The 26,254-nt window shown below is 41.5% G+C and overlaps 1 protein-coding gene across 5 annotated transcripts in view; it reads right to left on the bottom strand.

Annotated features, from left to right (window-relative positions):
• Nucleotides 1-26,254, bottom strand: part of LOC114795806 (protein shisa-6-like) — a 54,065-nt gene that overhangs the window by 7,895 nt on the left and 19,916 nt on the right. For all 5 annotated transcript variants that reach the window (XM_028989460.1, XM_028989461.1, XM_028989463.1 and 2 more), the window contains exon 5: nt 7,733-7,771. In XM_028989460.1, coding sequence (XP_028845293.1) covers nt 7,733-7,771 — 39 coding nt within the window. The remainder of the gene's footprint in view (nt 1-7,732; nt 7,772-26,254) is intronic.

Genomic DNA, 26,254 nt, shown 5'->3' with positions numbered 1-26,254 from the left:
AGATTGGCATGATTATGCTTAGATGACAGCATGGCGTGTGATGGCATGGAATTATTATTACCATGGGATGACAGTATTAGGTCGCGGTGACTACATTGAGTCAGTGGCATGATTATTATGGGGTGATTGTATTGGACTAGTGCAATGACTAATGCTGGGGACTATGGGACACCAGCAGTGTATGTGAATATGTCCCTGCTTTTGTTAAGACCACGGGATACAAGGTGCTAAAATATTAAAAGCAGGACCATGTGAGGCCATGAACATTTTTTTGGGAGCAGATATGGGGCTGTTCTTGTTAGGATTCCGCCTGCTGTGCACCAGAGCAGCTAGTCAAACAGCCAGCTGCATTTGTCACAGAGAGGAGCGCTGAAGACTTGGTGACAGCAGGAGCGAGTCAACAGTGGCGTACAAAATGCATGGTGTGAATTAGCGCCGTCGTTTGAAAAAGATTCTCATGGACAAATATTTTACATCCACACTGAAACCAGAAATAGTTTCAACAATAGCCCTTAACAAGGAGGGAAATAATTTCATCCCCTGCCCATGTGCAGTTAAGAATTTCAATGGTAGGTTTACCTGAGCAGTGCAAGACAGAACAATAACAAAAAAAAATCATTAATTGAAAAAGTGAATCACTTGAAAAATCCCTTGAAAAAATGCACCCTTCTGGATTTTCTTGTTATTATTCTCCATGTTCAAATAAACCTACCATTGAAATTAGAGAAATTAGATCATTTCTTTGCTAGAGGGCAAACTTACAAAATCAGCGGGGGATCCGATAATTATTTCCCCCACTTTACCTGTTTCACGTACGGCATAATCGATCCTTTCAGCTCCGTGATTGAGATGATTGCTCGTCCGCATTTTAAAACTGGCCTAAAATGTTGCCAGCACAGGATAATACATACAGCAGGAAAAACATTCATCCATCATCTTCTGAGAGAATCGCACGCAGACAGTCTGACATTGAATTTATGGACTTTATCGCCACAGCAGCGGAGCGCAGAGCCAGGCCTGACTGCGATTAATGTGGACGTTCGTCCCGTCCAGTAATCCCCCTGCCACCGGGGGACCACTTAGATGCTTTTAAAAACCGCTAACTCCATAGCCCGAAGTCTTGTTGTCACGCGGAAGCATTCCTCTCAGTCTTCTGCGGACTAATGTTCCACATCCTGACCTATCGGGCCATCTCCCGTACCGAAGCTCATGGCCCAGGGTTTAATGACACAGCGCCGTATTTTGTACGATGTCACCGGCGATGGCCAGAGTGAAGAATTTCATCTTTAAAAAAAAATGTAGAGGGAATGTGCGAATGGAACATCTCTCTGTATTTTGCAGACCGCTGGAACGAGGTGATCGGGTCGTTCAGTACAATAAGCAGATTGCGCGGGGGGGGGGGGGGGGGGGGGGGGGGGGGGGGCACGGATGTGTTTTTTGTACATGCAACACTGGAGAAACTGTTCCTGACTGCCAAAAGAGAAGCTGGTCCACAGATTGCCCGTATTGCTGCTTCACACGTCATGCATCCTGATGCCACCACCCAGCTACCCCACATAAGTGCAAGCAGATGGCACCGGTGATTCAGTGTCCTGACATTTCCCCTGCACTGTCACCAGTGGCACACTGCATCAGCTAATGAAGTAGGTAGATTCCTTGAGAAAAAAGGGGACGAGTCAGACCTCATCTGGGAACGTGGAGGACCCGTAATCGGAGGGTTGCAGGTTCAAATCCCGAGCCACCAAGGTGCCACTGAGGTCCCCTTGGACGAGGTACCATTGCCACACACTTCTACATGGGCGCTTGTCATGGCTGCCCACTGCTCATCACGGGTGATGGTTAAATACAGAGGACACATTATCACTGTCATCTGAAGATACTATGCGTCCAGACCCCCTTGATCCTCAAAGCAGCATCTGATCTGCACAGGTCCCGGCTGCATTGTGCCAAAGCAGGAGCAATGATGAATCTGAACTTTACTCCCTGTCTTCTCGTCCAGAGCTAAGGAGCAAGGCTTAGAAATTCATTCATATTTGACTGCTGTACAACAGGAAAGCTCAAAACACATTACTTTCTTCCCCACAAAATTCATATTTACCTCAATACTTACTACAGGATGGGCCATTTATATGGATACACCTTAATAAAATGGGAATGGTTGGTAACATTGAACACATTTCATAAGTGGTCAGAAACTTGTAAATAACTCATGAAAGAATAAAGTTAAAGTTAAAACCAAGCACACCATTGTTTTTCTTGTCACATGACCCTCTTCCTATTGAAAAAACAAAAGTTGGATCCAAGATGACCGACTTCAAAATGGCTACTATGGTCACCACCCATCTTGAAAAGTTTGCCCCCCTCACATATACTAATGTGCCACAAACAGGATGTTAATATCACCAACCATTCCCATTTTATTAAGGTGTATCCATATAAATGGCCCACCCTGTATATATAAAAATTAAGTTAAATCAAAACATGACAGTTGGCACTAATTTGAGTAAACGTCACATTAAAAATTATGCCGGGCCATCATATAAAAACTGAAAAAGTTGCGCAATTACATGATGACATGACAACAACAACACTACTGCATAATAAATTAATGACTGTCAAAACCATAAATACTCATCCTGCATCAGCCGTAATCACAGATGTAAAAGCAAGAGGTTCAGAAGTTCTTTGAAAACTGCACAAAATTGAAAAAAGGAAATAAACAAGGTCACTCAAGAACATGTGCACCAACAGCTGTGGAGCCCGGAGCACTCGGTTCCCTAACATCACCCCCCGGATTCAGTTCACAAAAATAATAAAAAAAACAAAAAAACAAATACAAAACCACGTTGTTTCTTTAAAGCATTTACATGTCAAAAAAAAAATGAAAGAACTATATGTTGCATTACATTACATTTGGAGGCAAGTTTCGTGTGTTTATGCAGAATGTGTAAAAATGGCCAGATGTAAAACCTGACTTCCAGGCTGGCCAGGGAGGGGAATCCATCTGTGGACGACGCTGAACGCTTTAATGAGACATGCCATTCTGGACCAGAGTCCAGAGCCTCTGAGACACTGGAGAATGTCTACACTGGCCGTCCTGAGGCCGAGTTGCCCCAATAGCTGCCCAAAGTCGTTTAATCTCCTCGGCCATTTGGCCTTAGCCCCTGACGCACAGCCAGGGACACACCGACTGTGGCCAAGGAACACACTCCCAGCTGGCATTTAGGAGCTGACACCCAGCATTAGCGTTTATTCACAGTTAGTTAAATGTCGCAATGAAGGCAACTCGAGGATCTGGGGTCTCAATTGTGTTTTGCTCGGTCCAGCTAGGCTGTGATCTTTGCAGTTGTGTCTGATCCAGCGTGATGTGCTGACAGTAATTTGATTTATTGCACTCTTCCAGATCAGTTCTTTTGTTCTCTGCGAAAGCTCTACGGATGACAGCTCTATTCCCTTATTTTAAGGGAATGTGTACGAGCTTCCTCACTTATAGGCTGTGATACAACAGTTTAAACGTAGATAAATAAAGTTTTATTCAAATAACAACAACTTTAGTTGACCAGAATTGGCTATAAAGAAGTTTCAGAAGCTTCAGAAGCTCTCAGTGTCCTAGACGAGTTCAGAGCCGCTGACCCACGGTCCCTGCAGAGGACAGATTTTCCCTACCCTGGTCAGCACCACCAAAAACCTTTAGAGAAACATTCAACACTACATTGTAGCATTCAGGGACTCATAGATGCATTTGCAAATAATGGTGACTGAAGAGTTCAGTAAAAGGATTTTACAGAATTTTACATACGCCACTGAAACCAGCACAGGTATTTTAATGTTTTTAAACGATTTAGATTTTTACATTTACATTTACAGCGTTTATCAGACACCCTTATCCAGAGCGACTTACAATCAGTAGTTTCAAGGACAGTCCCCCCCTGGAGCACTTAGGGTTAAGTGTCTTGCTCAGGGACACAATGGTAGTAATTGGGGTTTGAACCTGGGTCTTCTGGTTCATAGGCGAGTGTGTTACCCCACTAGGCTACTACCACCCAATTATGATAAACAACAGACACATTCCTCATAAACGAGTTCCCCTAGACTGTCTATGGTCCTGCAGTGGCTAGAAATGGCGATATGTGTAAAGAGTGCTATGTCGTCATAACGGGAAATGGTGGTAGTAATGGGTGGTAGTAGCCTAGTGGGTAACACACTCACCTGTGAACCAGAAGACCCAGGTTCAAATCCCGCTTACTACCATTGTGTCCCTGAGCAAGACACTTAACCCTAAGTTGCTCCAGGGGGGGACTGTCCCTGTAAGTCACTCTGGATAAGTGCTGATAAATGCTGTAAATGTAAATGTAATGAAATGTTACCTCCCATTTCTAATGCTTTTTCCACCCAGAGAATGTAGCACCCCTCCCCTAAAAAAGTAAGTCCAAAGCAACTGTCATGGCTTCCTAACGTGTGAAGCATTGCAGTTGCTCGGTGATTGGATGTAAAAATTAGCTCAAATGTATTTTTTAGTTCTGTAACAGACTCTGAAGAACCACTGGGTTAATAATTTTTTTTTTCTGGAAAAATACAGACACAAGTTCCTGTCTGCGCCAAACATTGTGGCATTGATGACGTCATTTCCACAAATGCACACTTAACTGTGCTCAACTAGGCTCAAACGGCACTTCCTGGAGAAATCTCATTATGTGACTTGCTAAAAACTATATAAAAGCAAAAAAATTCATGTCGAGGGACCTTTAAATTGCACTATTTATGGAGCACACAAGTTTACAAATCTACTGAACAACACTATATTGATGGTCTATAATTTCATAAATGCCACTTGACCTTATAAAATAACCTGTCATGGCCTGACCCTGGGGGGGGGTACTCCGGCTCCATTTTACGGTCCAGGGTTTCATGTTGTCGATGTCGTTGATATCTGTATTGTGTGCAACTGATGTAAAGTGAATAAATGCAGCCTTCACGTGTCCTTTCCTCATCGGGTCATTGCATGTATGTGTGTGCCTGTACCCTGTCCTGTCTGTTGAGCTTTGCTTTAAGTAAATCCCTTGTTTTGTGAAGTTGTGAGAATCCATCCTTCATATACAACCCTTCATAATAAATTTCTAGTCATGAATAATTATTCTGTCATGAATAATTATTTCAGCACTATTTACATATATATAGTGTTCCACAGGGCTGTGTTCTCAAGACTTTATAGTTTTACTCCAGTACATTTCAATGTCGCCACTACTTTTTCAAAAGACAGTCGTTCCTTTTATACGTTTAAAAATCCAACCTCTGACCTGTTAGATCCAAGCTAAGTTGCACACGGCATCGGAGAAATGCTTTCTGCCTCTCCCGCAATGCCTCAGATGGCTACAAAGAATGAGAGCATCAATCGAATTACAGCGTGCAGCTATTAACCTGAAATAATCCAGTTTTCCTGCCTCAGCCGCATACGATCACCATCTAATCTAACGAAACAGGTGGAGGTACGATTTAATTCTGATGGAAATTTCTAATTGCTAGTTTCTCAACAAAGTTAACTAGACAGGTTGGGAAAATGCCGCTACCCGTAATGGCAGTAGCAGGATAAAGCTATTTTATCAATTTCAATTGGATGGCTGTGTTAGTCGTTTCATACATATGTTATGTTTTCAGTGTTGCCAGATCCTAAATGTTGAAGTATGGTACCAGCATCTTAAAAATGATCATACACACGCAGAAAATCTGCTTCAATAACAACACACCAGTTTACCACCTATGTGTTACATTGTGCATTGTTTGGCTATAAAGGTGATGATCACTCAATATTACACCCTTATTACACCTCGCACTGCACCTCGTATACTCCGAGCCTCCAGTACTGCTCGCCTGGTCCCTCCATCTCTGAAGGTAAAAATCTCTGAAGGTAAAAAAAAAAAAATTCATCTAGACTCTTCTCTGTCTTGGCCCCTCGGTGGTGGAATGAACTTCCCCTCAAGGTCAGAAATGCTCAGTCACTGAGCACCTTCAAACGACAGCTCAAGACCTTCCTCTTTAAAGAATATTTAGATTAAATTGTAATTTTCTTGTTGTCGAACTTGTGTACAGAAACTACAACAGAGTGAATAAAATAGATGTATTCATAGTTGGGGTCCTAGTGATTGATCCCAGAATTGATCTCCATGGTAACTTAAGCACGTTGTAAGGCGCTCTGGATAAGGGCGTCTGCCAAATGGCGTAAATGTAAATGTAAATGTAAATAATGGTCACCCAAAATTATATTGTGAATACAGTAGTAATGTCCAGTAGTCCATTAAAAACTCTGCATCAGTTCTCAATATCAGCTTCAGCTTCCAAAGACTTCCAAAGCCACAGTCTCTGAGCAAGACACTTAATCCTGAGTGTCTTCAGGGGTACTGTCCCTGTCACTACTGATTGTAAGTTGTTCTGGATAAGGGAGTCTGATAAATGTAGTTCCTAAATGTAGTACATATCATTTTAATAGTTATTAGTGGCAGAGTAATTAGCATTTCACTAAAAATGTATGTCAAAAATGTACCTAAAATGAATTTATTTAACCAGTAAATTAAAATTAGACATTAGAGCCACACTTACAATTAAAGCCACAATAAATCACTGTACTTTTACTTTTGATACTTAAGTGTATTTGAAAGCAAATACTTTTGTACTTTTACTCAAGTATAAATTTTAAATATTGAAAATAGTTTAAGAATTGCCAGATGGTTGACATTTAGCTGGAAGCTTCTGGACTTACAGGTTCCTACTTTCAAAGCATCAATGGAACATGTTCTAACTAATATTAGAAAACATTAAATAGGGCCCTGCGATGCATTAAGAATCACTGAATCTGAAGCATCATGAGATCCTTGCTACTGTGGGCAACATTATAACATTAAATCACACTATCATTCCCATCCAATGAATAATGCTTTGTTTTCTAGCATCACCATGGAACCCAAATGCCCCTCCCACAGCCCTTTTCCCTGGCCACTGGGAAAGTTTCTGTAGTATATGTTCCAGGCCCACCAGGTCCCTGAACGGTCATCCCAGGCTGGGAGACCATGAAGACTGCAGTCCTGCTTCTGATCTTCTTACCAACTATAACCGTACTGGCTAAAAATGACAAACCACCACCCACAAAGGAATAACATTCTCATCTTTCAAGCAAATATGAAATCAGAAATCATTCAAAATGTTACAACCCCATAAAACACTGGGTAATCTCATATTCAGTAATTAACAAAGAAAGCATTGTTCTGAACAGACATAGTGAAATTTGAACTGTACAGTCGTATAGAGTTGCAGTTGGAGTAGATTTGTTGGTGCTGGATATACTGTACCAGGACGATCCGCTGGCTCTGCAGGACTTGGAGGGTTTTGGACGGTGTCCTCATGTCTCTCAGCAAGGATAAGCACAGATTTTTCTGATGTCTTCTTTAATTACCAAGAAGTCACATCATTCAAAGCTGCCCTTATCCCTGCCTAGGACAACCCCTTCCAAATGGACGAAGCCAAAGACAGACAAACTCCAGGAAAAGAGAGACATTAGTGGACGAGTTGAGGCAGAAGAGAGAAGAGATTTCCTTCTCTTTTATGAGAGAAGTAAATGAAGGAATTAAAAGGGAAGCCAGAGGACGGGTGAGAGCACAGACACACACACACACACACACACACACACACACAGACAGTAGCCAGGAGGCAGAAGAGAGACGACACACAACGTTGATCCTACCATGGTGACTCTGCGACCTCACTGGCCAGTGCTTTTCTCCTACAAAACACAAGCAGGCAGAGCAGAGTGGGTGAGTGTGCCTGGGAGCAACTTAATGCACACGCATACACACACACACACACATCATTTTTATAGCTAGACATAACCTTAGTAATACAGTAACACACACACACACACTTATACACATGCTCACAGCACAATAAATGCTCCTCGGCTAAAGCAGCAGTGAGCAGTGGGGGATGAGGGGGGATAAACACAGTAATTGTCTCGCTTTGAATGCATTGCACATAAAATTAACGCAAGATCATTTATTCAACTAAAACCAGTTGTTTGCAATAAAAAAAAACACAATCTATTCATCTGCTCTCATTAAGGCGTTCACAAAAAAGAATCACGATGCAGCTAATTACTGCAGTTCCTGAAGTGAATAACTCATTTCCACAGAGAAGCCGCGCAACCGTTCCTCCTTCCTTCCTTCACACCCGAGGGTGTCATGCCATCCCCTCACACGTGTCACGTCTGATCTAAGCTGCCTTTCATGTGCGGTCACTAGCTGAGAGATCCATCAGTCTGCAGGTGACCGTCAAGGGGAGAATCTGCAGAAGAATTGGAGGGCTGGAGGCACACCTGCTCGGCCGAGGAGCGGATAAAAGCCGACTCTGAAGTAGTACATGAGCAGACGATAGCGTGCCGTTAGCACACGCAGGAGCAGCAGCTCTACTGAGTTAACATCAGGGCCTTGAAGCACCTGTACAAAAGGTGATGAAGACCATCAGATGGAAATTCGCTTTGAAGACTGGAAAGCAGCGACGTAGATTTCATATGTGAGATACATGGTATTTTAACAGAACACAAAAATGGGGACAGACACTGGGGCAGTGGTGGCCTTGCGGTTAAGGAAGCGGCCCCGTAATCAGAAGGTCGCCGGTTCAAATCCCGATCCGCCCAGGTGCCACTGAGCAAAGCACCGTCCCCACACACTACTCCCCTTGGGCCTGTCATGGGGATGGTTTAAATGCAGAGGACAAATTTCACTGTGTACACCGTGTGCTGTGCTGCTGTGTATCACTTCACGTTCATGAGCCTGGGGATGCATTGGACGGAAAGTAAGGTAGCTGCTGGTATTTATGGGATACGTGTGATTTATTATTAACTACTACATATGACAACAATAAAAATGATTTGAAATCTATAATTTTTTTTAAATTACCTAAACGTCACATTAAAGGCTTTTACCCTGATTATCCAAACTTGACTTGTCTATAAATGTCACCATGTTGTCTGTTCACCACCTGCTACTCATAAAGCAACGTCCAGAAATGACATTTAATATTCTATTTGTTGGTTTTATGCCTCCTGAATCCTTCCTGCTGGAGAACTTGCAGAAGAAAAGGTGGCCGCTCCCACCGCCCCATCCCAGGAGTGCTGTGCATGGATGCCGTTTTCTAATACAAGCTGTGGCTGCAGTCCTGCCTCAGTAGACTCCACAGAGGAGGGTTACCAAGGTGACAAGAGACCCCAGTGACATCACTGGCCAAAGTCCAGCAGAACTAGCTTTCCTCAGAAGCCAATATGCAGAAGAGGTGGGACACGTCCCAGCATGCAGTCACCATGGCCTGCTCCCACATGCCTGTGACCACCCTCAATGCAACAGCCAAGTTTCAAATCAAGAACTCTTCCACAAAGCAGCAGGGTCAAAGGAGACGAAAGCCCAAACTGATGCCAGTGGGGGGGCCACCTTCACAGAAAAGGCTATGGGGACCACATTGAACTGAAGAACTGGCTGAAGATCTGAATTTATGTCAGATAAGATCCAGCAGTACATTTTCAAAACTTTTGACAGCATCAACCTTCACAGAGAAAGGAATAGCACTCATGCGTGGTGGTAGCCTAGTGGGTAACAAACTCGCCTATGAACCAGAAGACCCAGGTTCAAATCTCGCTTACTACCATTGTGTCCCTGAGCAAGACACTTAACCCTAAGTTGCTACTGATTGTAAGTTGCTCTGGATAATGCAATGTTATGCAGCCACTCACTGAAGCCCACAAGCTTCATGGAGGAGTCACCGGAAGAGCTGTAATCGGGTCTAAAATGTTAGGCCGCACCCAGCCTGAGCCTAACAGAATAGATCCCCTGATGCCTCTCCTGACAACGGTGGCAGAGAATTGCATTTAATAAAACAAATTTACAACACGCGTAACACTTTTAGCTATCACAAGCAGCGAATCATATGGAAGGGGTAGGTACTATAGACTGGGAGTTCGTGTTTGTTGACTGCTCATCTACTGACTAAAATGAGCTCGAACCCGACCTGATCCCGGGCTCAGGCCAAGGTTTACAGCTCTAGTCCTCGGTTCGAGTGGCCCTGTATGCTCTGCCGGTCTGCTGGAGCCTGGAGCTGCAGCACCCAACACACCCTGCAGCAGAATTCGGTGTTTGCAGGAGATTCTCGTTTAGATTGCAGCAGAGAGAGTAGACACGTCTGCAGAGCTCCGGCGTGCTCGCGTCTCTTGACTGCGGTTGTCAAACTAAGCTGCGGCGTTCCAGCAAGGCAGCCGGTGTGCTCTGTGCAGTAGCAATTCTTTCAGCTCAGAGCTGGAAGCAGACAAACAAGGCAGAGATTGGGAGGGTTTTGTAATGGCCCTGACAAGCTCTGAACTGTGTCCTCTCCATCCTACAACTGCTCAGCACTCAACCCAGTCTACAGAAATACTGTAGCGAATCACACCAACCACACAAATAACCCCAAACAACCATGTCTGGAGTTTTTGGAAGTTCTCGGAGCTTTGGATTTTATTTGAGGTAGTCCACTTATTTACCAGCATCCAGAAAACTCATCTCCATGCCACAGCACCGTTGCTTCTTCAAAAGGGCTCCACCCAGAATTGGGTCTGGACCGCTGCAGTCCGAAAATGATTTATTCATCAGATACCGCAATATTCTTTACACCAAGCCCATATTATTATTCTGACATTCGAACAGTTTGCAAAGAAGCTGCAGGTCAGCCCTTTCTGTCTGTGATGGTGCTGTGAAAGCAACACTCAGACTTTCTTATAGAGCAGTGGGGACCAGGGACCCATGGGGGACTGTCAAAGGCAGAGGGGGGACATAAATGTGATGCCACAATTCCCCTGGTACACCAGGTAGCACCAGTGAACTGATTCATGGTTCCCAATGCCCAACAGGATTTGGGGTTTATCACATGGATGCCTGTATTAAGATGCCTTGTTCCACGTTCCCTCGTTCACGTTATGCTGAGTTCATTGTTTTTTTCCTGTGTGCGCGTGTGTGAGGGAGAGATTTATTTTTCTTATTAAAAAGACATATTTTCATGATGCCGTGAGCCTGTGCCGCGTCCATCACACCACTCGACATGACAATAATCCAGTTGTGTTCAACTGCCACCACAACACCTACAACTTATCCTACTAATTAAAAATTTATTTTATAGGCTGTCATCTGGTTAAAAAAAACAATGAACGATTTTCCAATGAATCAATCGTAATTAATCACAATCTTAAGATTATATATTTGTGCCAGGGAGATGATCTGGTCATTTTCGTTTAGATAAAACACTCTGCAGGCTTCCTCACAGTAAATTAAATGGAAATGTGACTCCATGCAAAATAGTTTGTAAAAATGGCACTCATCAGATCGCGGGTAACAGGTAAACGAAATGCCGCTGCGTCAATTTCATAAAAAAAAATGTTATTCACGTGACATATTTATACATTAATCGCAACGATTCATTTTGGCAACCCTCATGTTATACTTGTTATGTGGTTTTAATTGAACACGGGCTGAAAAGGGTTCTGCTATATGCTATGACAGCATATAGTACTAATGAGGCCTGTTGCTGAGAGGTTGCCTTGCCCCATGTGGCTCTAGAGAAGCTGTAATTTTCATCACTGTCTCGCCCGCCTCAAGTATCTAAAGTCAGCAGCGGCAGTGATCGGCACTCATACCGTGCAATCGTTAATTATGCATTCGCCGAGTTCTGACAGGTGGCTTTTTTTTCCCCGCATTAGCATGTTAACAAAACGGCGGGCGTGAGATGCGCCGGTCTGGCCACTCTGCATGTGTGACTGGCACAGCGCCCCGTCGTGAGCGATCACGCTGCGCCCACTCGTGCCGGCACGACGCCGACATGATCATAGACGAGAGCGTGAGCGAGCGGGAAGGGGCTTTAAATGCCATGCGCCAGTCGGTGCCATGCGCCAGGCAGGTAGGGGAGAGCAGTTGCCGATTAAAGGGTCCAGGAAAGTTCTCTCACGCTGATGATGAGTCAATATCGGATCTTCCAGGAGCGAGACATGGCCCGGCAATAAATTGGCCGGGATATGTTTTTGCACTTATAGTCCAGACGCCGCTTTTGACAACAAAATCCCTTGTCTAAATACCAACCTTTTCACAGCAGAGGCATTTTGACAGATGCAAAATGTTACTGCGTCACAGTGCCGCCCCGGCCAGTGTAGCAGCATGCTCGCTATAGTTATTTCATTTCCCCCCAATAGAGCGACGGAGAGAGAGAAGCAGTGAGATATTATTCTCGCCCGGTGCTGCTGTAGATCTGGACTGTTCAGAGTGGGAAAGATGCATTTTAAATGCCTGGCATCACAGCTCATCTGTGGTCCGCGGGCTCGCTCCTCAGAGGAGTCCATCGGTCAAGCTGCCTGGTGTCCCTGTGCTGGTGGCCTGGTGGTGGCAAGACCCTTTTTCAATCCACTGTAGAAGCATGCGAACTCTACAGTTAATGACCAAAACATGAAAAAGAACCAGCCGACTCTTCAAGAGAGGACGGGGTTCAAAAACAGATCTCCTGAATATGGGCAAAAATGTTTTAACAAAATGCAGACACAAGAACATGTGAAACAAGGTTAGTGTGTTATGTTTTCACATTCGTTTTAACAGCACTTCATAAGATCACAGCATGGCACTGCGCTTCGCGCTGAGAGAAGACAAGCCTCTGAAACTCTGGTAGAAGTGGTTGGTAGAAATATTTGAGCATGTCCTGCTGAAACGGTCTCCAACTGAGTTATATATTTTGCAGTGTGTTCAGATACTTCAGTAGAAGTGCTAGATCATGGAGAGGTACTCTGGGTATTCAAAACCATCCAAAGTTTCTACATCTGATGAGTGGTGGGGGAAGGCACATGAAAAAGACGTTACATATACAGTGGAAGTAAAAAGTGTGCAAAACTACGTTAAGATATTTTTTTTTTATGTAAATAATAAGACCACGATAGAGAGAAGATATCTAAGGGTCTGTCACTTTTAGTTTCACTTTTATCTTCTGACCTTGTAAAAATAGTTGTTGTGGTTGGCTTAATTATGGACCAGTAAAAAAAGAAGGGATTGGCATATATTTTGTAAAAATTATGAATAGAATTTAAACCTATGAGCTAGTGAGAGGGTTTATATCACTTCTGGTTTGATGGCTGGTGGACCGTTGCTCTAATGATCTGACAGCGACTCCCAAAGACGAACAATATATTCTTGATAAATAACCCCCAACATCATCTATCAAAATAAATGATTTTATTCAAAACTTTCCCTATCTTTAATGTGAACTATAACTTGAACAATTGAAAAGCACACAAATCTGTTAATTAAGACAATACTAGAAGTAATGAATGTACATTTACATTTTACATTTACGGCATTTATCAGACGCCCTTATCCAGAGTGACTTACAATCAGTAGTTACAGGGACAGTCCCCCCCCGGAGCAATTTAGGGTTAAGTGTCTTGCTCAGGGACACAATGGAAGTAAGTGGGCTTTGAACCTGGGTCTTCTGGTACAATGTACAATAAGATGGTGGCATAAGTGTGCATACCCTAAAACTAATACTTTTCTGAAGCATCTTTTGATTTTATTACAGTCTTCTTGGGTAGGAGTCCATCAGCATGGCACATCTTGACTTGGCAGTACTTGCAACTCTTCCTTGCAAAAGCATTCCAAATCTGTCAGATTGTGAGGGCACCTCTTGTGCATGGCTACACCACAGCTTCAGGTCCACCTACAGATTTTCTGTTGGATTCAGGTCTGGGCTCTGGCCGAGCTTTTCCAAAGCTTGTATGTTCGTGTGGTAAAGCCATTATTTGTGGATTTGAATGTAGGCTTTGGGTCATTGTCATGTTGAAATCTGAAATTCCTTTTCGGCTTTCTAGCAGACACTAAGGGTTTGGGACAAAAGTGACTGCTATTTGGAACTGTTCATAATCCAGACATATGGAGAATACGAGAGATTGCGGACACACAACCAGGACCTGCAACAGTGACAACACCTGCCTGTGTTGCTGAAGGTCTCTTGGCAGCCTGTAGGTCCTTTACAGCCTCCCACCTTAGCTTTTCATCAATTTTGCAGGGATGTCCAGTTCTTGGCACTGTTTTCCCGTATTTTCTAGTTTATTGGTTTAAGGGAATGCACACTTCCGCAATCCGTTTATTGTACATATTCTTATTTTTTGTATTGTTTCCCCAAAATGATCTGCTGAACTGTACAGGTTATATGTCACATTACAGGCGGGAAAGGTTTTGAAATGATTTATTATGGTCTCAGTTTTTACATCACATTTAAAATGGGGTGTGTACACCATTGATATCCACTACTATTTCAAACAGGGGTGACAGATACAGCCTCTGCAAGACAGAAATTCAATGGACAAGCAGAATGATGAGACAAAATTCCTGTGTAGGACTGAAAGGGAGGAGTGCAGGAACCACACTGCCAGCTACAACCTTCATCTTCATGAATCTGCTGCGTGGAAGATGCTCTTGTCATGAAAGATTCAAGAGCTGCACTTTAGTGCACGATGTACTGCTCCAGGAGTGAGTGGTGAGTATTAGATACAACTCTAGTTCATATTTGAGAATCATCTAAAGCCACATATTCACCTAAACCCCCTTTTATCTGTCATCCTTAAAGCATCAGAGAGCTTTCATAAGTCGTATCTTTCACAGTGAATGCAACAAGACGAAGGTTCATCAGGGTGCAGTGGGTCTGATCACTATTACCAACGCCCAGTGTTTTCATGATAAAGTGTGGTTCCTGAATTTAAAATACATAAACCTGCTCCAACAATCTTTACAGAATCATACGGAAAAGTATATTATTTTGTTATTAGAGATGATGATGTTAGAAACCCTAAAGAACAAAAGCGGTGAATGTACTGCAGAGGGCCAGACAGTGAAAAAGCTGCAGAATATTTGGAAGTCACCACACATATGCTTGATCCAACCAGCCTGGGGCAATCTGTTGAGAATAATGAGCTAAAACTGGTCATAAATAGTGCACACAGCTGGTGGATATTTACTGCAGTAAAACACCACAAAGAATTAAGCCTGAGTAAGCCCGATATTTCTCATGTTTTGTTCCATTATGACTTAGTATCATAAAAAACATTTCACCTACAAAAGAAAAAACACCCCTCACCATCACACCCACATACTGTTACACACTACAATGTAGTCCCCACAATTGTCTAACACAATTCAGTTTTCATTTTTCATTCATTTTGGTATTAACAGCCTGCATACACAACGGCGGCTGAATGCAGCCGTTGTGTACACAAACAGGCAAGATGTGCATGCTAAAGTAGCATTTCTCAAGAATGCAATTTTACAGATTGGGCTGATAAAACATTATATCGCCCCAGGAAAATCAGAAATGTATTTGCTATCCTATTTGCTTTACTCATTTGTCCAAGTGACACTGTATGTTGTGTGTGTGTGTGTGTGTGTGTGTGTGTGTGTGTGTGTGTGTGTGTGTGTATATATATATATATATATACACACACACACACACACACACACACACACACACACACACACATTTCATGCCTTTAGGGGTGTAAATCTTTAACAATGAAATTATCCAAAGATCGTGTAGTCCTCTGATTTATGGGAAATGTTGGCTACCTGGCAAATGTTTTGTCCTGGGATGAAGACATATTTAATAAAATCCAATATATGACAGTTATATCAACACAATCTGATCAGAAGCAAATGGCCAAAGGATATTTTGGGGATTATTTGGGGATATTTTTTCAATTACTTTATTATTTGAATTTACCATTTTGTACATCAGTGCTGAATTGCTTTTAAGCGAGAGTCACGATGCATATGAGAATGAGAATCAGCAACCCTTATCACAACCTCACACCCATGTTCCAGCCTCACACTTCACATTGTCCCACGTTCATTTTTAGTCTGTGACAATGACCATGAGTCTCTTGGTCATATTAAAAGCACATTTACTGAAGAAACTTTAAAGATCCTTTTTACAGCGCAGTTTGGTGAAATGGATGGATATATAGGTTATATAGGTTTATATATAGGTTTAGTTACATGATCTTCATTTAAGTAATTATATAAGAAATATATATTTTTTAATCAATATGTGATACAATATATATTCCAAATACAGGAACACCATAAGTAGAGTAAAATACAGCAAAATAGGAACGAATGCCTTCCAGCCTGGAATCATACAAGCCTCCTCTCTGAGCTACAGAATCCCATGCAGATTAGACATCAAGACGATTAACAAAACTACCTGAGGAAAAATCCATTTTAATTGTGAATGCCATGGAAGAAACGACCAATGGCGAAAAATCTATAAGATCAATATGCAGAAGAGACGCAGCCCAAGATGGTTCTGTTGCACAGTGGCTTGGACTGAAGAGGCGAATGTGACAGGGCCGGGCGTCCAGCACCCATCCAGCTGACGCAAGCATTTCACATGAGTTAAAAAAAAAAAAAAAAAATTTATATAAACACACAGACCGTAAAAAAGAAAGAAAGAAAAGAGGAGGAGAACGGTCTGTTTTTTTCATCTGTGAACTGGTCAGTGGAGATGAATTTATATAACATATGATTTGGGGATGAACACCTGGCGTTCCCACTGTGGGGAAATTAAAAAATATAGAGATTTTATTATTTTCCTGTCATACTGGGTTGCACAGGAATATCAATATTTGCACAAATGGTGCAAACTAAGATACATATTTCACATAAACTGCACCAAATTATTCCAGATGAAGGAACAAGAAAACAACAAAACGGTATATCTGTCAAGTGCGGCTTAATTTTCGACTTAATGAAGAAATGCAGCAGCTGTGCCCCTGTTATGAGGCTCTGAGACTCTCTCAGACTCCCAGTGTCCTCCAGCAGTGACGAGTTTCTTTAGTAACGACCCCCGTAAATAACCCTCCATCCTTCCGGTTTGATTTGTGATGATCCTCAGCGCTGACGGACTCGAACCGGGCCAAGGAACCCAGGAGCACGCCAAACAATAAACTCCACAACACTAAAGATGACAAAACGGAACAGGCTGAAATATCATTTCATTTCATCTCCTTTTTTTTCAGGCATTTTCAGAGATGTACTCATTATGACGAGCAGATGTGCACATTCCCCCCCGCCTCAAGGTTATTATTCAAGCAATGAATAAAACATAGACGGCCCCACAATATCCTCAGAATGAACACATCAGCATTTAATCTGTTCAAAGGCAACATCTGATGAGTTTGAGTGAGTGAAACTCACCATAAAATAATAATAATAGCAAATTCCAAAACTCTTGTGTCAGAGAGTGTCTTCATCAATAAAAGAACACAATCTGACGCAAAATGGCTGCACATCTAAGCTGTCAGTCGTTTTCAGATCACCTGGGCAGCGGCCACCCCCAGTGAATGGGGAAGCATCTGATAACCAAAGATAATTGCAATAATTATCATAATTACAAAAGAGATGAGACACGCTCCCAAGCATTCACTGTACTTCTAATTAGTATAGATTAGAAATGTCATTTTAATATTGCGCCAATATTAATATAGGTTAACTGATAACGTCCCATCTTATCACCATTTCTATGACAATGATTAAGACAGGCATTTCTGAAAATGCCACTCAATTTATTCTGGCATGGCACATGGTACAGTCTCAAATTAAACAATGAAACACAGCAATGTGACCAGAAAACACTTCCTAATCGAATGTCTCATATGATACCAACACATTTGTTTTTCTAAACGTTTATCATTTTATTATAAGATAAAAGAAGTTTTATTAGTTCTGCCCTATTAAATTATCCAGCTTAAGTCTGTGTGAAGTTATGTAAGAGCTTGAGATCTTTATCAGGACATCCGCTTCATTCAAAATGGTGGGAAATTTTTTATGTGTGGATAACATTTTAGAGCTAAAAAGGAAAAAATAGCATAAATTATTTCTGCATCAATGCATTTATCAATGCATAATGTGACTAACCAGAATAATCCAGGTTTTTTGTGATTTTTGTATTGAACATGGCAAACAAGTTACCAGTAAGTGCAGTAGATTCTCAGACAACAAACAAGACCCAGCATTCATGATATGCACGCTCTTAAGGCCGTGCACTTCGGTAATTAGTTCCAAAAAATAGCAGTGTCTGCCGCTGACTGTACAAACTCAAAAATATTTTGTACAAAAGTTTTTCTCTAGGATTTAGCAAAAACCTGTGAATCACTAAACTAATATTTTGTTGTATTTTTACATTTTAACAGCATCTATCAGCTATAGCACAACATATCACCATTTTTTATAACTGCTTCAAATCTGTCAACCAACTTATGGCACCTTTCAGCTGTTATTCCACTCCATGATTCTTTAACAGCATTCCACAATTCATTTACATTTCTTGGTTTTGCTTCAGAAACAGCATTTTTGATATCCCACAAATTCTCGATTGGATTAAGGTCTGGGGATTGGACTGGCCACTCCATAACATTCATTTTGTTGGTTTGGAACCAAGACTTTACACATTAACTAGTGTGTTTGGAGTCATTGTCTTGTTGAACCACCCATTTTGAAGGGCATGTCCTCTTCAGCATAAGGCAACATAACCTCTTCAGGTATTTTGACATATGCAAACTTATCCATGATCCCTGGTGTGCGATAAATAAGCCCAACACCACAGTAGGAGAAACATGCCCATATCATGATGCTTGCACCACCATGCTTCAATGTCTTCACTGTGTACTGTGGATTCAGAGTTTGGGGGTCTTCTCACAAACTGTCTGTGGCCCTTTAACCCGAAGAGAACAATTTTACTTTCATCAGTCCACAAAATGTTCCTCCATTTCTCTTTAGGCCAGTTGATGTGTTCTTTGGCGAATTGTAACCTCTTCTGCACATGCCTTTTTTTTTTAACAGAGGGCCTTTGTGTGGGATTCTTGAAAATAGATTAGCTTCACACAGACGTCTTCTAACCGTCACAGTACTTACAGGTAACTCCAGACAGCCTTTGATCATCCTGGAGCTGATCAGTGGCTGAGCCTTTGCCATTCTGGTTATTCTTCGATCCATTTTGATAGTTGTCTTCCGTTCTCTTCCTCGTCTCTGGTTTTTCTCTCCATTTTAAGGTCTTGGAGGTCATTTTAGCTGAACAGCCTATAATTTTTTGCACCTCTTTATAGGTTTTCCCCTCTCCAATCAACTTTTTAATCAAGTTGTTCTTCGGAACAATGTCTTGAACGACCCATTTTCCCCAGGCTTTCAAATGCACGTTCAACAAGTGCTGGCTTCATCCTTAAACTGGGGCCACCTGATTCACACCAGTTTTTTTCACAAAATTGATGACCTCACTCATTGAATGCCACACTGCTTTTTTTCTTAAAACGAATTACCGAAGTGCACGGCCTTAAGAGCGTGCGTATCATGAATGCTGGGTGTTGTTTGTTGTCTGAGAATCTACTGCACGTGCTGGTAACTTGTTTGCCATGTACCAATAAAAAAATATACTAAAAACCTGGTTTATTCTGGTTTAGTCACATTGCACTGCTATTATTTTGAACAATACTGTACATTTACATTTAATTCACCGGCATCAGTGTTTGATGAATCTGTTTTTTCACAGTCACCTCTATTCACCTTCATGGCTGCTTTGTTCACTCTTGGCATCATCACTGCTTGATGAGATGCTCATTAACATGAGTGAATGATCAGAAAGGGTTCAGTCTTATGTCTTGTGGAAATGTGTTCTATGAGCGACGTTTTTGATTTAATATCATTTAAGATTAAAGTGAAAGTGAAGTGATTGTCATTGTGAAACACTGCAGCACAGCACACGGTGACAAAATGTGTCCTCTGCTTATAAGCATGACCCTTGGTGAGCAGTGGACAGCCGTGACAGGCACCCGGGGAGCAGTGTGTGGGGACGGTGCTTTACTCAGTGGCACCTTGGCGGATCGGGATTCGATCCGGCAACCTTCTGATTACGGGGCCACCACTGCCCCGACTTAACTTAAATTAAAATTTAATCTGTCCTGAAGCTGCCCTGTTCTTTCTGTTCGACGTTGGGTCGTTGTTTGGTCGATATTTCCCCCAGTCTTGCGTTATTGTAATTGTATGACGCAGTGCGTATGCGTCCTCCATGTCCAGCCACCGTGACAGCCTGCCTAGAACCGGCCCTGTTATGTGGATCTTCTTCGGTTGAATATGAAACCCAGGCCTGCTGCACTCGGACTGAGATCCTGCTCCTACTAATTACTATCATCTTCACTTATTAAAGAAAGAGTGGAAGAAAAGGCTGGTGTTGCCCTTGTCAGGGTAACACCCCCCCAAGGGTATTTTAGAGCTGCATCAATAATTTCCTCAAGTTTTAATTAAATATTTCTGAGCACATTTTCAAGTGTCCTTATGTGTCTGCAGAAAGACAGTCTGGTGAATAACCACTGCACAAGGATTATTCCCCCAACCTGACAAGGCATCATGCTCCATAGCGCAGCGGAACAAAAGTCTCATATTAAGCAATTCATTAAAATATTTATGATACTATGCTATGTTAATCTTCATATTTTCCAGACGTCCGCAGCCATTTTAATGTGCTCTTCAGAGGTGTGTCACGAGTTTGGAGGGCACGTGTGCACGAGTGTACAAACAACCAAATAAAGAGGAAGGAAATTAAGCAGAAGCATCAGCAGCTCTCAGCACCGGTGGATTGATTTTGTCCAGAGCCACACTGCTTTTTATCATTTTTATGATACCAATGCCCACCAATGAGTGTATTTGGACAGATGATGCATATTGCTAACTTGAAAGTCATATTGGTGGCCTAGCGGTTAAGGAAGCGGCCCTGTAATCAGAAGGTTGCCGGTTCGAATCCCGATCTGCCAAGGTGCCACTGAGCAAAGCACCGTCCCCACACACTGCTCCCCGGGCGCCTGTCATGGCTGCCCACTGCTCACTCAGGGTGATGGGTTAAATGCAGAGGACAAATTTCACTGTGTGCACTGTGTGCTGTGCTGCTGTCTATCACATGTGACAATCACTTCACTTTTTTTTTTTTTTGTCAACAAAATTTATGATGAAATATCTTTGTCAATTAACCTTTTCGTCAATTATCTTTTTTGACCTTTTTGAGGGAAACAACGTAAATGCTGGACAAGTGACAATAACTACAGTGAAATATCTCATTTTAAACAAGACTATGTTTTACAAAATAAGAAATATACTAAAATGTCTCTTCATTTTTGAGACTGCTCTTATTTCCTCTTGTTTAATCGCATTCTTCTTATGCAGTATTTCTGCTTCCTGTGACTTCCATCCAGTTGCACAGATGATGTCACTTCCAAAATACACATTTGCGGCATTAATTAGATAATTAGATTCCTTAATACTTGTAGTGGGTTATCAGATGGGTGGGAGAAAAAGACGAAGCAATCTTAGATGCACTTTCTTTATAATAGAGTGGAAAAGAAAGAAGAATGTGTGGTCAAAAGCATAAAAAAAATCATCCATACACTCATAAGCTAAGTGTCTTCCATGTGTGAAATTGATGTATTGTATTTTTGAGTCTATAAAGTTTGAGCAACATTTATATAATAATAAGATATGTTGTGTCTGTTCCACTAGGTATTTGTACTATATTGACTGGGTTAAACAGAATTGCATTACTAAAAAAAAAAGTAATTGAATAAAATTATCATGGATACTTTTGACTAAAATAAGACTCAGACTTTTGGTTGACTAGATGTGACTAAGACCAATAGAAAGTTAAATGACAGCTTGATGTAAAAAGTAGGCAAAACTAAAATTAAGACTGGCCACCCAAAACAACTATACTTGACAACAATGGAAGACAAATATGGAAAACAATGCCATGTTAACATGTTCTCCTGTATTAAAATAACAAGCTCCAGCCCTGTGTATTAACACGACTGCACACAGACTTCATCCAGCCATCCTTGCATTCATCCAAATGGCGCTACAGAGAGCACAAAGAGGCTCAGCAATGAGTGCGAGCGACAGGGTGGCACAATGGATCTTTTTCATTCTGGGTGGTGATAATCTAAAGGTCAATGCTTTCGGGGCAAGAAACCACAGAGGGTTCAAGCCAACAGACAAACAATCTGGCATCAGATCACCCAAATCTATAAGCCTGTGTACCGAAAAAAACTAAATAAATTCACATAAAAAAAAAGAGAGTACGATGATCACATATATGCTTAAGATGTAATAAATTGTAATCATTATATTATGTATAAGGTTATTTTTTTTAAATGTACAATATATATATGCAAATTAACAAATATAACCTGTCCTTAAATCCCAACTGTGATCAAAAATATAATAACAGATAATATTTAACAATATAACAAAAATAGGAAAAAAGTGGAATTTACAGGTTTTGACTGCTTTTGCTATTTCCATTATTATAAATAAATTCCTTTGATATCGCAATTCCCCAGTTCGACTTCATCATCTTTAGCAGCCAGTGACAGGCTTGCCAATCATGCTTTGCAGCCTCATCGTATATCCTTTTCAAGCAGCATGGGTGCATGGTGTCATCTCAGATAACTGCATCCGGCAGCAACAGTCTGATCCTCACACACATTTGATGAACAGAGTTTCATCAAATGTACAGCTACAACAGAGACCAATATAACAATGTGGGGGTGAGGGGTGATAAACCTTATGTATGTGTTGGTGTTAAGTGGGCCGCCATTGTTAAAGACTCACTGTTTATATGCATAACTTGACAGTCCACTTCAGCACAGTCAATGTATTGCTCATATTATCAGCCACAACACTGAAATCACAAGACGTGAATTGACCAACATTGATTATCTGGCTACTGTGGCAATGGTACGACAGTTCCCAGTTCCTATCACTCCACAGGTCAAATTAGATGGCCAATATTTATAAAAATACCTGGGTAACAGTAGCGTATAGTAGTAATTTTCACTCCTGGTACACTCCTGGTCCTATGACTTCCACAATGCGGAAAACACGGACAGAATCGCTGAATCCAACAAATAAAATGGGATCCGTTGTAATAAAAATGCAGCCCACTACACACAAGTTTTTTTATGTTGAGTTCAAATGTGAAGCACTTTTATTCCACAAAAGGAAGGATAATATAAAGGAAGAAGAAGGGTAATATTGTGAAACAGTTCTTTGCATGAAATGCACATATTATTTACATGTAAATGGTCTACAAAAGCAGTGAGTAAATGCCCAAGTACATTTTTGAACAGTGATTAAATGTGATTTGTCATACTGCATTTTATTTTTCCCCTACAGTTTCACACAGTTTTTACACAGTGAGTAAATACATTTATAATGGAAAATATGGAATTTAAAAGAATTGAAATAAAAAAATGGAATTTTAAGGGGAAAAAAAGGATTTCATACGGCCATCTGAAGGTTCTAATGTCTATATGCAGGGCTCTACAGTGTGACCAATTTGGTCGCACACGTGACCTAATTTCTCAAATTGGTAACTAAAAAAAGGATGTCACACCAGTGCAACCAGCCGATTTCAGCTCAAAGAAGCACTTTAAGCTGTATACACATTTTCAGAGATTTACCTTTCCTGTAGTACTGTGCTTCAAATAAAGAACTTTATGTTAACCAGATTGTTATTTAATCGTTTGCAAGTCAATTTTGCCAATATGGACAGCAATTTAAAATCAATTAAAAGCGAACCTGTAACACTGTGTTGTTAAATGCGATGAAGTCGAACGTTTGGTGCACCTAACTTTTGTGCAACATCAGTGCAACCAGTGAAAAAAAGTTAGTGTAGAGCCCTGTGTTACATTCATGATTGAAAAATATCAAATTTGGATGTTTATGTAATTATATTGGTAATTGTATTTCTTGACACAAATACCAATGGAGCAGTACTGGAATAGGAGTGTTGATCCTGACAACATACTAACCATCTTTCCAGCTTGGAGAACCTTAACTCTCCAACAAAGGATTTAAGAGAAATTAGCAGTGCAGGAACTGCATGACACTTCTTTTTTTTTTTTTTTTTCTAGAAGGCAATAAAAAAAAAACATTGTGGTTATGTTTCAGTGTGTGAACTGTGCACACAATAAAATGTATGTAGCATTGACATCATACGGAAAGTGGCACTTTCAGTTTGAAATATGAAGCTCTATAATTTGTTGCACCACAAGGCAGCAGACTTTTACACACAAGAAATCCTCTACCGACTTAAAGCATCAACACATGCATGAGCACAACAGATTATACTTTACATTACTAACATTACTGTCACCTATCCAGTTACCTAAAAAGAACTTGCTGGAAACGTTTTCACAATTATGGTCAGACCATGTGACAACATTTTTTAATGCTGAGGCAAAAATGTGACCAATTTTCTGCTTTGTGACTAACACTAATGCAAAAGATTCAATATTATGTTTTAATTAGGACTGTCAATTGATTAAAAAATGTTGCTTTGACAGCACAAAGCAAGTGCCGGCCAATCAAATCCATTTATGTAAATTTCCCTGTGAACACAATGGCCAGTCGCATTGATGCAAAATGACCTAGTGCACATGGCAGCCAATCAGTGGGGTTTATGCCAGGTTAAAGATTGGTTACCCCCCTGCGCTATCTGCACGGCAGACATGCCTACAATCAATTGTTAATGCAACGCATACAGTACTGAACTAAATGACGCTCATTCATTTTAATCCATTAAATATGTCAAATCAATTAAAGCATTCATTTTCAACCCCGTTTCAGCAAAATACAGCTCTACATAATAGAATTTGAATTTGACTACTGTTTTTGTCCCAGTATAAAGGTACTTTTTTTCCACTTGATCTCTTACATCACAGACCAAACCCGTTAATCATTGAAAAAATAACAGATTTTTTGCATTATAGCTGTGCAAAGGGAAGATCCATGTCACAGCCAGTCAATTCTAATCATCAGTGGGTGATAAAGATTGGATTTAAAGGGCCTTATGATCTTTGGGCAGTGGTGGCCTAGTGGGTAAGAAAACGGACCCATAATCGGGATCCCGAGCCGCCGAGGTGCCACTGAGGTGCCACTGAGCAAAGCACCGTCCCCACACACTGCACCCCGGGTGATGGTGATGGTTAAAGGCAGAGGACACATTTCATTGTCTCACCGTGCGCTGTGCTGCAGTGTTTCACTTTTACACCATGAACAGTATAAATGCCTCACACCATTTTTACTTGCACCATGCTACCACCATGCAAGCGTTCCATGCAAGAATCCCATTCACATCAGCTACATATGAGTTTTTGATTGATTAACCACGGAGCCTGCAGTTATAACAGGAATGCGCAAATCATTTATACACTTCCAGAATGAGGACAATTTTGAGCAGGACGTTGAGCAAGTGCCCTAAACCAAGTCACTGGTGTGACCCTCATGCCTCAGGTCAGTCACAACTCTGGTTTCTCATTCATATTCTGTTTACGCTCTCGATAAAATGTCACCATCTCCATGCCTCATCAATTTACCAAATAGGGCAGTGGGTACCGTCCAAGGTACCATCCCCACACATTGCTCCTCGGGGGCCTGTCATGGCTGATGGGTTAAATTTCGCTGTGCTGCAGTGTTGCAGCACAGGGGTGGTAGTAGCCTAGTGGATAGTAGCCTAGTGGGTAACACACTCGCCTATGAACCAGAAGACCCAGGTTCAAATCCCACTTACTACCATTGTGTCTCTGAGCAAGACACTTAACCCTAAGTTGCTCCAGGGGGACTGTCCCCTGTAACTACTGATTGTAAGTCGCTCTGGATAAGGGCGTCTGATGAATGCCGTAAATGTAAATGTGTTGGTCGGTTCCAAATTCAGATTGTCCCTCAGTTCATTCAAAGCTCCGTGAGCGAAAGGTAGACAGGACCATCCTGACAGCACTTTTGGCGGTGCAACACTGAACTGTGCTCTCAGTTCTTGATGAGGGTTTTTACTTTTTTTTCCCACAATGACTTGGCCTCCGGTAAAGGAGATGCATATACACTCATCTCCATCAGGTCCTACAGTTACATTCGCTCTGGTTCTCTCTATGAACAAATCCTACGGAATATAACGTGTCACTTTGGAGAACTGATCATTAGGGCGTATCTGCTCCAGGCCGACAAGGCCAACATTCGGAATATTGGCGAACGCACATAAACCAGTCGAGGAGCCATGATTAGACTGTGGAATTGCTGTGATGATGAGAAACTGCAGCATTAGCACAGCCTCATAATCTTATTTCAAACGTGTT

The sequence above is a fragment of the Denticeps clupeoides genome, chromosome 8, assembly GCF_900700375.1.
Source record: "Denticeps clupeoides chromosome 8, fDenClu1.1, whole genome shotgun sequence".
Lineage (NCBI taxonomy): Eukaryota > Metazoa > Chordata > Actinopteri > Clupeiformes > Denticipitidae > Denticeps > Denticeps clupeoides.
This window is presented reverse-complemented; position numbering and strand designations above follow the sequence as displayed.